The following is a 13,429-nucleotide window of genomic DNA, read 5'->3' as shown; positions in this document are numbered from 1 at the left end:
GCCACCCAGGCGTCTCTGCTCCATAATTTTAAAATATTTTTGATTTTTGATTTATAAAGATCAATTTGAATAACCAAATTAATTTTTAAAATACAGCATCTATTTTCCTACATTCACCTTAGTACACAACTGTCTCAGCATGTCTTCACTTACAAACTAACAAAGTATACTAAGTAAATCTGGGGGTATAGGCATCTTAATAAAAAAATATTATACAAAACGGGATGGTAGAGGTCTTTGTCAAAAAAATATTGTGCAAATGGAATCCTTTTTGCTGAATGACTTAAAATGCCACATTTTCTTTCACTTACCAATTCTTGAGTTTAAGAAAATTCATCTAGGAAAGATTTTGCTTCTGTGACCAATTTCCCCATCTTCAGAGGCTAGAGTGCTACTGTGTGTCTCTGCGTTCATTTTCTGATTTGTTTGTATTAGGTGTGAAAGATCTCTCCATTTTCTTCTCTTTTGTCATGGGTGGAAAATGAAAAATCCTGAATTCTCAGCCTACGTCTCTAGACTTCTTGTATCTATCATATTGAAAGATAATATACAGTACTTTAGGGAATACTAAATGGAAACTGAGGGATGATGTGATAGTGATGATGTATTCACTATTCTATCTTTTGGGCAATACTATCATTTTATCATTGCAGTCTTGTTTGGGAATAATTGCGGAGTAACATGAAGTGATTTTTAGGATGATCAAATAGCAAAGTTTTTCCAAATGTAGGAAAATAAATTCTTCACAATCTCATAATGTATTTTAAGTTTATTAAAGAATCTAATGAATCCATATGGTGATTGTAAGTTACAATGAGTTTTACTGTCTTTTTTAAAAGGTAAGTAAACTTGTTTTTTAGAAGCCCATTAAGTCATAAAATATCAAGTCTTACAAATATGACTTCTCAAAAACGAAACTCAAAAACTAAATTTGGGTTCAGTGGCTTCTGATGGCATATGAAGAGTTAAGTATGTTCTTAGCTGGGGAGAGTATGGCAAACTCAAGTGGCTAAGGGATCATGTACTCAGAACTTGTGGTCTGGCTTCCTGTTGGATAGTGACAGTCCGTCTCATTCAGCAGGCAGCCCAAAGGGGGGTGAAGAGCAGTGGGCTGGGAGCCAGAGAGGCCCTCCATATATGGTCTTGGTTGAACTCACAGTCTTAGAAATTAGGACATGTGGGTGTGTGACCTTTTGCTTTGTATTGTGTCCCTGTGAGCCTCACCAGGGAGATGAATCACATCTCCCCTTCATCCAACTAGAAGCCCCTAATGGCAGGGACAAAATCCCATCAGGCCGGGGCTTCTCTTGGTGGAAATGATATATAGTAGTAGTAGTAGCTCCCCCCACCCCTGTCCCCATTATCTGTGGTTTCACCTACTGTGATTTCAGTTACCTGAGATTAATTGCATTCTGGAAGCAGATGATAGTCTTGACTTAGGTCAGTAGTAGCCTAAGGATGCATCATGATGTCTAAGTCATTCACCTCACTTCATCTCATCCTGTAGGCATTTTATCATCTTGCATCATCACAAGAAAAAGGGCTAGTACAAAAAGGTATTTTGAGAGCCCATATTCACAATAACTCTTATTATAATGTATTATATTTTAATTATTAATTACTTTTAATCTATTGTGCCTAACTTACAAACTTTATTTTTTTTTAACTTTTTAAAAATTTATTTATTCATGAGAGGCACACAGAGGCAGAGACACAGGAAGAGGGAGCAGGCTCCATGCAGGGAGCCCAACACAAGACTCGATCCCAGGTCTCCAGGATCAGGCAGGCCCTGGGCTGAAGGCAGCGGTAAACTGCTGAGCCACCCAGGCTGCCCACAAACTTTATCCTATGTGTGTATAAGAAATCATAGTGTATACAAGGTTTGGTACCATCTGTGGTTTCAGGCATCTGCTGGGATTTATCCCCCACAGATAAGGGAGGACTACTGTATCTTCTACTTTTAAACAACTCATGTGCTATCCTTAACACTATTTTCTCAGATTAGCAGAGCCTAGTGAGGCTGCATGGAGAGAGCAGGGTTTTGAGATAGCTTGACCCAGGGTGGAATCTTGGCTCTGCCACTACTCACCAGACCAGAGACATTAGTAGACAAATCACATCTCTGGATCTCTAGTTCCTCATTGGTAAGTGGGGCAATAGGTATGAAATAGAATCCAGGAAACTTTGATACAGCATATTGAGTGGGGGAGGGCTCTTGTTCTGGACATGGGGGATACATAAATAAGGCTGACACCTTTCCTGACTCAAGAAGCATTCTATGGATATGTCAGGGAAGACTAGGGATGTCACATACGAAGGCCTGGCCATATGCCTGGTGATAAAAGAGGAGCAGATAAGGAAGGGACATGAAAGACCAGACAGCTCTGGAATGAGTGGAGGGTGTCAGGTTTGCCCAGGCAGAGAGAGGAGGAAAGGGCACTGGCACTTGGACAAGAGAGCATTAGAGGCATGAATGGTCATTGTTGGAGAAATGGGGTGGTTTGCTTGGCACACAGGAAATGCCCTGCCCAGGTGAGGTGCCCATGTTCTCAAGATCTCTCCCTGAATATTCCCCTACTTTTTCCACTCAGGCTTTTGCTTGGGTGGGCAAGCAATATGGCACTTTTTTTTTTTTTTTTTGCTTTGTCCTGGGTATTATCTGTGGGGTGGGGATAGGCAGGCTCTGAAGGGTTGGGCCTCTACTCCCCTCCCCTTTACCATTATCATCTGCGTCCAGATGGTCACAGGCTTCCTAATCTGAGATAATCAGAGAATAGCAGCTCAGCTGGGGCCCAAGCCTTTGTGCTGGGCTGTGATGGGCCAGCCCCAGCTGGAGAGACCCCACAGATAGGGCTCTGGGGCTTTGGAAGGCAGGGAGGGGCATGGGGCTGGCCCTGTGCCGGAGGGGATGCAAGGAGCAGATGATAGCTCTTCAAAAAGCAATCTGAGTGCACATAATGGGGAGCCCCAGATGGGACCTGGCCAGCCCCTCTGGGCCTTAGAAACATAGGCATAGGACCTGAACCTACTGGGTCTCCCCCACAGAATACATGATATCTTTTGTCCCCTCTCTCCTCTGGGCTCATTCCTCCTCCTCTAGCAGTTTTATGTTGCTGCCTGTAGAGCCTTGCCACCCAGGTGCTTTTGTGCCCCTTGTTGATATGGGGGATCTCACAGGTCCAGGTGCAGTCCCAGGCTGGCTGGGATCTCAGGCCTGGGGCTCTGGTGCCTGCCACCCTGGGCCTGCAGTTTGCTGTGAGCCTTGGCCTCAGTGCTACTCAGGGTCCCACAACTGTTCTTGTCCTATTTTGTTTCTGCTGCTTTCAGAGTCAGGGAGCCCTACCTCAGTCCTGGCTTCTAGCAGTGAGCCTGGTTTGTAATCCCCTTTTTAAAGCTTTATACCAGGGTCTGAACCCCAGAGCTGGATGGAGTTTCTCCCTTTCTCATGGTTTTATAATTCCAGTTTCCTATGGCTCGGACTCTTTAGTTGTTTGGCTTTTAATTTTATCTGTCATTGCTAAGTGCCTGAATTGGAAAGGGTGGTTTAGAATGAGAGAAACAACCTGACCAGAAGTGCTTCACAGATTGTAAAGCTTCATGAAATCTTGAGTCATGGACGCTGCCACTTACTAGGTATGTGGTCTTGGGCAAATCTCATCTTTTTTTTTTTTTTTTTAAAGATTTTATTTATTCATGAGAGAGATAGAGCAGAGGGGGGGGGGGGGGCAGGCAGACACACAGGCAGAGGGAGAAGCAGGCCCCATGCATGACATGGGACTTGATCCTGAGTCTCCAGGATCAGGCCCTGGGCTGAAGGCAGCGCTAAACCGCTGAGCCACCCGGGCTGCCCGAGTCCCCTCATCTTTTAAGGCAGTTCCTTTTCTGTAAAATACAAACATTAATAACTAGCTCGTTAAAAGTTAAAAAACTGCCAGTAATCTCAAATTTAAGGACAGTGATTACCTCTGGGAGGAATGTGGGAAGGAATGGGTTTGGGAATGGAGGTGCCTACAAAGGCATTTGTAATGATCTATTTCTTAAGCTAGATGGTGGAAACACAGATATTTTATTGTAAAACTGTACAAAAATATATATATATACTTTTTATGCATGAAATATTTCATAATTTAAAAAATATGTCCATACTGCCATTAGGAAGGTAAACAAGGTAACATATGAAGGTGCTTTGTAAAGAGTCAAAGCAGGGAGCAGATATTGGGCATTACTTCTCCAGACAAAGCAGGCTTGAGCTGGAACACAGATCCAACCTTTGAAGGAGGTTTTATTTCTACAAGAAAGGGGGCAATAACTTAAGGGTCTATATACATGGAGGTGCCATGAGGAGGGCAGTGGTGAGCCTGAATTCCCCCTCCTTTCTCTGCTTCCTGGCTCAGGCTGTACAAGTCTGAGTCACCTGCCCAGGGTCTGAATGATGGTGATGCAGCCATGGGAGCTGGTGCAGCGCTGTAGGGACGGCTGAGCCTCCACCTGCCCATTGCTGGGGTCAAAGGTGAAGACCTTGTCGGTGCTCTCCCCAAGATCATCCCGCCCACCAAGGATGTGGATCTTCCCGTCACACACAGTCACGCCGCAGCTCTCCTGGGGAGACAGAAAGCTAATCAGCTCTGGGGCTCCCTGTGTCCCTAGCTGGTCAGGCCAAACAATAAAACCTGGACACACAGAATATGAGCAGGCAGTCTGGATGACAGAAAGGCAGGAACTAAATGAATCTGAGTTCAAGCTCTGGCTTGACCCTTACTAAATGGCCTTAGGCAAGTCACTTAAGCTCTCTGGGCCTCAGTTTCCTCACCTGCAAAGTAAGAATAATAATAGTACCTTCTTCCTAAGGTTACCTTAACAGTTAATGGGGTTAAGCATTTTATAGTGCCAAGAATATAGTAAGCACTCCAGTAAGTGACAACAATCACCATGACCACCACTGCTGCACTGAGATCTCAGACTCAGAGAAGCCAAAAATCTCAAGCTTTTAGAATCATTGAAGGTCAGAACTGGCAGGGACCACCAATCTATGTAGTCTCTTTGGAGTTTCAGGGATGGGGACAAGTGGGGGCCAGAACATCCAGGGCCTGGACTTCCCTGGTCTGATTTACTAGGGCAGGGGAACTTAACCAAGTCCCTTCTCCATCCTGGACGCCCCACAACAGACTACTGGTTGTGGCCTTCAGGACAGAAGAGACTGCAGGGTCATTTAGATCAAGACTCATCCAAAGCTAAAGACTTGGGACTGGGCTTCCATGCTTTGGTTTAATTGGTGGCCTTGGGTGAAGCCTCAGTCTAAGGCTGGTCTCATCTGTGGAAAACAAGGCTGATTATCAAAGAACAAAGCTAAGGAACGATGTATAATTGCCGAGCACAGAGTCAGAGATAAGACTCAGAACCTCTGAGATCCATATCCTTAGACATGGGACTTTGCTCTCCCAAATGGAACCGGTACTAAGGCTGTGCCCTGGAGCCTCTACTTACCACAGGGCTGGGGAGGACAGCTGCCTCCCCCCAGACATCTGTGCCAGGGTCATAGGTGAAGATTTTGCTCATAAGGCCCCCCACCACATAGATGATGCCCTCAAGGGAGACAGCCTCGAGACACCGCTGTGAGAAAGGTGCTGGTGATCGCAGACTCCACTGGTCCTCCTTGGGGTCAAAGCACTGCACCTGAGGGGCAGGAGAAGGGACTGTGGTGAAGCTTCATCCTCCAACTGCCCTGCTGCCCACATCCTCCCATCTCTCCAGCAGGGGGACTCATTTGACACAATATTTGCCTGTGTCCACCAGGCCTCAGCTAGCATCTAGGGGTGGGGGGGGGGGGTGGTAGAGGACACCCACCATCCCTGCCCTCAAGTGTTCTCAGTCTGGCTCCACACTGTAGCCCCAGCCCTGGACTCCCTTTGTCCAAAGCCTCATATTTCAAGGTCCAGGAAAGATCTGCATCTCAGAAAATAGAAGTACCATCTGCATTAGTGCTATAGAAGGTTCTTAGAGAGCAGGTACCCCAAAGAGATGCATTTCTTATTGCATACATTGTTACTCCCCCCCACTGCCCTGCGGTGCTCTGAGCTCATGACAAGATTTCAGCTGGGTGCCTTGCAGCCCCCGTTCATACAGCTGTCTACAGGCTTCTGAGGCCCACCACTGTTTATAACACCTTCCAGATTTTCTGAGAGCTTATACCACTTGCATGTTCACTTTGACTCTGTTTCCTCGACTGTTGCCTTGGAGACTCCTGGAATGGCCTATAAGGAACCAATGCTGCACAAGAAGGTACTAAAGGGCAGTTCTCCCAGCCAGCCCCAGGAAGGTGTGTGTAGGGGTGCATGAGTCGGAATATGGAGGGGTGAGGGATCCTAGTTCTAGAAAGATTCAGATCCTGGACTACAGACTTGTGAGGCCAGCAGGGGAGGGAGGAAGCTGCTATGAAGATGATTAATTTTTATTCACAGAAAGCCAAAAATGTCCAGCAACAGAAATTTTGGTGGATAGACTATGGGTCACCCACCCTGTGGACTATTCCACATTGAAACGTTGGCTGTGAGGAGTTTTTAAGCATGGGGAAAGTGCTTACATTTAAATGAGAATAAAAAGAAGAATGCAGAATTTTACTAACAATAAAAACACAAAGCTAAAACAGAAACACAAAAGTAGATTCAAAAGAAGCCTGGAAAGCAATGCACCAAAATATTAATAGTAATTATCCTTTGGGGGTGGAATCATGGGTAATTTTTTTGTTGTTATTTCTCTGTTTTCTAAATTTTCAATAATGTGTGGGTGTTTTTTTATTTCTTTGGAGGAAAAACATTTTTAGTTATCCCACCCTTGCCCTCAGTTAATTTTTAAAATCTATGAGAGCCCTATGGCACCAGCTCAAATATTCGGGTTCAGACCCGCTGTGGGACCTTGAGGTCATCCTCCCTTCCTTGCTGAAACGGAGTCACTCTTCAAGGCTGTGGGGAGTGAGAAAATGGATGAGGATTGAAAGTTACCAGCTCTGCTCTTGGCACCAGCAGGCCTCCAGTACCCCAATCCGTGCCCACCTTGTTTGTGCTGACACCGTCCTGCCCAGCGCCCCCAATCACGTAGATCCGGCCCGCGCAGGACACCACCGCTGCCGAGCTCACGGCCTCGGGGAGCGGCGCAGCGGCCACCCAGGTGTTGGAGAAGGGGTCGTAGCGTTCTACGCTGCGCAGGCGCCGAAGGCCATCAAAGCCGCCCACCGCGAACAGCTGCAGGTGAGGACAAGCAAGGGTGGGATGCAGGTGGAAGCCTTCGCTCTGTGCGGAGAGACTACCTCCAGACCCACACAGGGCGCATCCCAACACTGCCAGCACCTGGCCGGCCTCCCTCAGCAGCTTTCCTCTAACAACTGGGGTTAATGATACCGGTCTCTGGGACGGGTATTAGCCCTGTCAGATACCTGGCACCAAGCTGATGCTTAATCATAACATCTGGTAATTTATTGAGGGTTTACCCACCTTACTTCAGTAATCCTAAGACATGCTTTTTTTCTTTTCTGAAATTGGGATGTAGCTTACAAAGATAATTAGTTTTAATTGGCAGACTCAAAATTCAAACCTAGTCTGGCCCCAGAACCCATGCTTTTGACCCGTGACCACTAGGCTGTACAACTATAGCCATTAGTTTGTATTACCATTAGCATTATTATGTAACTTCGGGCAAGTATCTTTCCTTTTTGGTGTTTAAGATTCCTTCTTTCAAAGAGACTGTCCTATAGGACCTTCCCCCAGGAAGTCCACTGTCTGTACCTTGGGCCACAGGGCAGCAGCTTTTGTGTGTCCCTACCTGCCCCTGCATGACTGCCATCTTGTGCCTCCACCTGCCCTTGAGCAGTGAGGCCACCTTGATCCAGGTGTGCAGAGGAGTACTAAACATCCACACATCACGGCTGTTGATATGGCCTCCTAAGGAAAGAGAAGCAGCTGTTGACCCCAGGCCCTCTTGGGATCAACAGCACCACTAAAGACCTTGATACAAGGGCCTCCAGATCCAAAGAAGAGTTAAGGGTAGATGATGGAAAGGACTCCCCCCACCCCAACCCTTATGGATGTGAGACTCCTACCCAGTGACCTGGACATGTGCTTTGAATGAATGGTGGGAAGGTGTGAGGACAGAAGGGCAGGGAGTTTTGAAGGGAGAGACCTGAGAGATTTGGGGAGAAGGAGCTGATCTTCAGTGGGTGCCTTATGGTGGTATGCCAGGATCTGTACTCAGGGAGTAAAAGAGGGGGGTACTTAGAACTCAACTGGAGATAAGAGTGCAAAGTGTGCCCAAGACAAGCATCAGGGATGTGCTGGGGACAGAGCAGAAAGCACAGCCACCTGGGCTGGGGTGGGAAGAGGTAGAGAATGACTCAGTAACCCTGCGTTATTTCTGCCCTTACCTTCATTATGTCATGTCTGTTCTCATCCCTCCAGGAGGTGTTAGGATTATTGTACACACTTTACAGATAGGAAACTGAGATGTGGCTTAGAGACCAGGAATGCCCTGCTGAAAGCCACATGGCCTTTCACTCTAGATCAATGACCAGAGCCAGAACTTCTAGTCTCCCAAGATGAGGATCAGTATGCCTTATGGGGCTAGGCCTTGGAATGCAAACTGCAGACTTTTCTTCCCCATTCCTCTTGGTTACTGACCAGGGACTCCTCTCTCAGGAGCAGCCTTTCCAGGGACAACCCTGACTACATCCCTCAGTCTGAGCCCATGAGTCAAGCTCCAGCTTTGTTTTGTAGACCTTGCCTTTGTGCATTCCCAGCAGAGGCCCTACCTGCTGCTCACAGGCCATCAGTAGCCTTGGATAAGATGTCCAGTAATAAAGTGTGGCCTGGATGGACCTTGAGATCTTTCTGGCTCATTCTTCTGGTGTCTTTCCCAGACACCCATACCCCTCCCTACGAGTGCAGTCTACCTAAGCCTGGAGTCAAAGCCTCCCTGATCTGACTCAACTCCCTTTCCTGCCTCATCTACAATACTTCCCCTCCTCTCCCAGACACAATCAGCACTCTGGAGACCCAAGTGCCTGGGGTTCCTTTCTGCACATTCTTGCCTTCATGCCTTTGGCTATGCTGTTCCCTCCAGATTTTCAAGGTCCAGCTGAAAAGTCTGGTGACAAAGTGAAGTCTCTCTGTCTCCCCCCTCTCCAGGGGAGTAGGGACTATTTTATTCTCTCTCTAGGGCCTGAATCTCAGAGAGGGCACAATCCATTGGTATCACACCAATTTGTGTTCCTTCTAGCTTTACCATTTTTGAGATAATGGGAAAATTCTTAACCTCCCTGTAAAATGGAGTTGTAAGGGAAATTGAGTAACTAACGAAAGCTGTGTAGCATATGTTCTGCAGAGAATTGGCTAAACAAAAAGAAGTGGTTATTAATAATACAAATTGAAGTGGACATTGCGGATGAAGGTCGGAGTCATTCCAGTGACTGGCCCTGCAGGACTATATACCACTTCAGCCAGTAACTGTAGGTTACTGGGGGAAAATCCCACCCCTATCTCGTGGTTGGAGAGAAAAACAAAGGGAGTGGCATGAGAGAGGCAAAGAACCAATCCCCACTGCGCCCTATCCTCACCCGAGACATAGACATCATTGCGGAGAGCACAGGCAGCAAACTCTGAGCGTGTGTAGCCTGGAAGGCTGGGCAGTGGGGTCCAGCGCCGGCTCTCTGGATGGTAGGCATCAGTGAAGGGCAGCTTCAGGAGCCCCTTGCGGTCGCAACCACCGATGACCACGATCACTTCAGCTAGCTCCATGAATCTGGCGTGGGAATAAGCCCAATGCCCGTTGACCCACACCCAGGTTTTGGCGTCTCACATCCTCTTGTTGACCACACTGTACCATCCTGCTGCCCTTCTATGCCCTCATGCTCTTTCACACTCTCTGCCGCCCAATCTCATGCTGGACTCTGCCACTTTCAACCTCCTTTCCTAGTACTGATGGGAAGAGTCACCAATCCTTAACCCCAATCTACTGACCTCTAAATTACAGGAAAAGGATCTTTACAGAGCCCTTACCTAGGAAAGTCACCTCGTTTAATCCTTATGATAGTTTTATTAGGCAAGGATTACTATTCCTTTTGCAGAGAAGGAAATTGAGGCTCACTGACTTTGGCTTGCCAGAAGTCATGGTGCCAATTAAGTGAGACAGCTGGAATTCAAGCCTAGTTTGGCTGCCACTAACCCATTCTGTTTACCTTTTTCTTCCTTTCATCCCTGTTAATTCTGCTGCCTCCCTCCTACTGTAACCATTTCCTAAACCCATTCCCTAATCACTGACTCCATTGGACCAGGATACACACCCTTTCAGCAAAACATTCTCCCCTCCCGCTAGTCAACCCCTCAGGCTCTGACCCCACCAGAATTTCCAAACCAAGCCACCTGGCCTCCTATCTAATTCCTTTGACAAATACTGAGCAGCTTCTTTGTACCTGGTCCTGGGCTTAGTGCTGGAGACACAGTGTAGTAAAACAGAGGCATCCTGTCTTCGGTCTCTGGGAGGGTGACAGACAGTCTTGGGCTACTCCACCCTAAGTCTCTTGGTCTGGCATTCCAGGGGTGGGAGAGTAGCCCTCTTTCATTTTTTTTTTCCAGGCCCTATTTATGTCCCTTACAGAACTGAGCTTTCGGAGGGTAAAAGCTGTTTTCAGTTACTCCCCACGTCAGGGCACCCAACACAAAGCCTGCACAGAAGCAGTACTCCGAATTACGGATGGATGGGCAGGAGAAAGAATGTGTACAAGCTGTGAGATCCCTGCCTCTTCCCCCACTGGACTGTCAATTCTTTAAGGACAGAATTCTCCACACCGAGCCCGTGAAATGTGTCCTGAATGAACGACCGAATCTCATTTCAGCGGCCCGATTAAATGACTGCATTAAAGGATGCCACAGGGGGCAGCCCGGGTGGCTCAGCGGTTTAGCGCCGCCTTCAGCCCAGGGCCTGATCCTGGAGACCCGGGATCGAGTCCCACGTCGAGCTCCCTGCGTGGAGCCTGCCTCTCCCTCTGCCTGTGTCTCTGCCTCTCTCTCTCTCTCATGAATTAAAAAAAAAGAAAAAAAAACTTTCTCAAATTAAAACAAAGGACGCCACAGGGCCGGGATGAGGGCGGGTGGGGGCTGGGGCCGTACCTCCGCGGCCGGGCCTGCAGCGCGCCCGCCTCGCGGCCCAGGATGAAGCAGGCGCGGGCCTGCAGCAGCAGCGGGCGGCACTCGCGGCTGGCCTGCAGCAGCTCGTCGGCCTCCACCTTCTCCAGGAAGTAGGCGGGCGCCAGCAGGGGCAGGCGCACGTGCTCCAGCAGGCGCCTCAGCTGCCCGCGGCGGGCCGGCGCGTCGTGGCGCACCCAGCGCATGGCCGCCTCGAACACCGCCTCCTCGCGCGCCACGCCCAGCGCCGGGTCGGCCAGCAGCGCCGCCACCTCGTCGGGCGCCAGCTCCAGGAAGTCGGCGTGGCGCGCCACCTCGACGAAGGCCTGGCGCAGCACGCGGCCGCAGCGCTCGGCCAGCGAGGCGAGCGAGAAGGCGGCGGCCACGCGGCGCAGCGCCAGGCTGTTGGCCGCGCGCAGGCGGCCCTCGAGGAAGCGGGCGCAGGCCTCGCGCAGGCCCGCCACGCCCAGCCGCTCGGCCAGCGCCAGCACGGCCGCCGCCTCGTCCTCGGCGCGCAGGCGCACGCCGGCGCCGTACACGTAGTCGAGCACCACGGCCAGCGCCGCCGCCGCCGCGCCGGGCGCCGCCTCCGAGGCCACGGGCGCCACGGGCACCACGGCCGGGCCGCGCTCCGGGCGCCCGGCCGCGAACAGGCTGCGGAAGTAGGCGCTGCCCGCGCTGAGCGCCGCGCGGTGGCAGGGGAAGTCGCGGCCGCCGGCGCGCAGCACCACGTCGGTGAGGGTGCCGCTCCGCCGGAACGCGTTCAGGGTCTGCAGGACGCGCTGCGCGTGGCAGGACGCCGCGCACGGCGCCGGGGAGCCCGCCTCCAACTCCTCCGGCGCCGGGCCCTCCAGCATCCTGTCGGGGGAAGGACACAGACAGCGTCGGAAACCCACCGGGTGGGGCGCGCGAGGGGGCAGGAGGGCCCTCCTCCGTCCGCTCCGTTGGGCGTTCCCCGTGCACTCGGGCGGGGTCCCTCCATCCAGAATCATCCGAATCCCAGCGGCCTCAGTGCTCTGGAGCCTGCCTTCCTGAGGGGCTAGGCCCTGCCTTAGCTGCCGCCACCTTCCCCTCTTCAGCCGTATTGCTCGTTCTGTTCTTCAAACTCCCTAAAATATTCCTTATCGATATCAGCGGAAGACAGATGGCAGGCTCGCAAATGGGGGTGATTTGAGGATAGTCTAATAAGGAAACGATTTACAAACACGGCGTCTAGGGCCTCTCACAAGGGATGAAGCAAGGCCTGTGGCTGCCAGCGGCGGGGAGCCTTTATCTCTCCCCGAGATCTGGAACCTGCACGAAATATCTATAGGAAGGCCCCCTTCCTGACAGGAGCTATCGAAGGGATTCAGGCTACCCTAGAAATACCCAGTGTGGTGTGGGGAGCTATAACTGGGCTCCCTCTTGTCGCACACCGTCTTGTCTCCTGGTGTCCTGTAGGTGCTCCCCACTGACCAAATCCTGATGATTGATTGATACTTTATTTATTTGAGAGAGTGCGTGTGCATGTGCAGGAGAGGGGGGGGGGGGGGGACAGAGGGAGAAGGAAAAGCAGACTCCCTCCCTGCTGAGCGTGGAGCCCGAAGCCAGGCTCCATCCCAGGACCCCGAGATCATGACCCAAGCTGAAGTCAGATGCTTAATGATCAAGCCACCCAGGTGCCCCCTGATGATTCTGTTTAACAGCCGCTTCTCCCACAGTAGGTGCTCAATTTTTTTAAAAGATTTATTTATTTATTCTTAGAGAGAGAGAGAGAGAGAGAGAGGCAGAGACACAGGCAGAGGGAGAAGCAAGCTCCGTGCAGGAAGCCTGACGTGGGACTCGATCCCGGGGCCTCCAGGATTACGCCCTGCTGCAGGCGGCGCTAAACCGCTGCACTACCGGGGCTGCCCAGTAGGTGCTCAATTAATATCTGTTTAAGGTTGTGTGAATGTATTAAGCTAGCATGTATTTAGAGCCTTTTCTGTGCCAGGCAGTGAGCAACACAGTCATAGACCTGCCCTCCTGGATCTCACAGCTTGTTGGGGGTCCCATGGTGGGGGGCGTGGCCACCATAGAAGGGGCACTAAACACAGTTGGAGGGGAGTCAGGGGAGGTGTCCCTGAGGAGAGATCTTCACAGTGAGAAGCAGAGGGGGAATTAGCCAGGCAAGAGGAAGGGACTTGTTCAGGGGTGATGTCTCCATTTAGAGAACAATCTTTGCTAAGGCCCAAAGGGTAGGAGGGCAGGAGGCTAGAGCCCAGAGCCCAGGTGGAGAGGGA

At 50.4% G+C, this 13,429-nt stretch overlaps 1 protein-coding gene across 1 annotated transcript; it reads right to left on the bottom strand.

The window, feature by feature from the left end:
• Positions 1-4,043: 4,043 nt before the first annotated feature.
• On the bottom strand, positions 4,044-12,025 carry KLHL35 (kelch like family member 35). The gene is made up of 6 exons (XM_038568607.1): positions 11,154-12,025; positions 9,602-9,786; positions 7,816-7,934; positions 7,050-7,238; positions 5,485-5,673; positions 4,044-4,599 (listed from the first exon to the last, which is right to left on the bottom strand). Exons 1-6 carry the CDS (start codon positions 12,023-12,025, stop codon positions 4,411-4,413), a joined length of 1,743 nt encoding a protein of 580 aa, XP_038424535.1. The 3' UTR covers positions 4,044-4,410.
• Positions 12,026-13,429: the final 1,404 nt, after the last annotated feature.

The sequence above is a fragment of the Canis lupus genome, chromosome 21 (genome assembly GCF_011100685.1).
Source record: "Canis lupus familiaris isolate Mischka breed German Shepherd chromosome 21, alternate assembly UU_Cfam_GSD_1.0, whole genome shotgun sequence".
In the NCBI taxonomy this organism is placed as follows: Eukaryota; Metazoa; Chordata; class Mammalia; order Carnivora; family Canidae; genus Canis; species Canis lupus.
The sequence above is the reverse complement of the archived record's forward strand: the minus strand, read 5'-3'. Positions and strand labels throughout refer to the sequence as shown.

What these genes read in the sequence shown, in the direction of transcription:
- KLHL35 (XM_038568607.1), bottom strand. Translation starts at nt 12,025, where the DNA reads ATGCTGGAGGGCCCGGCGCCGGAGGAGTTGGAGGCGGGCTCCCCGGCG. An exon ending in CTGCAGGCCCGGCCGCGGAG is followed by an intron (nt 9,787 to 11,153) that starts GTACGGCCCCAG and finishes TTCCCACGCCAG; the next exon opens with ATTCATGGAGCTAGCTGAAG. An exon ending in TGGCAGTCATGCAGGGGCAG is followed by an intron (nt 7,239 to 7,815) that starts GTAGGGACACAC and finishes CCTCACCTGCAG; the next exon opens with CTGTTCGCGGTGGGCGGCTT.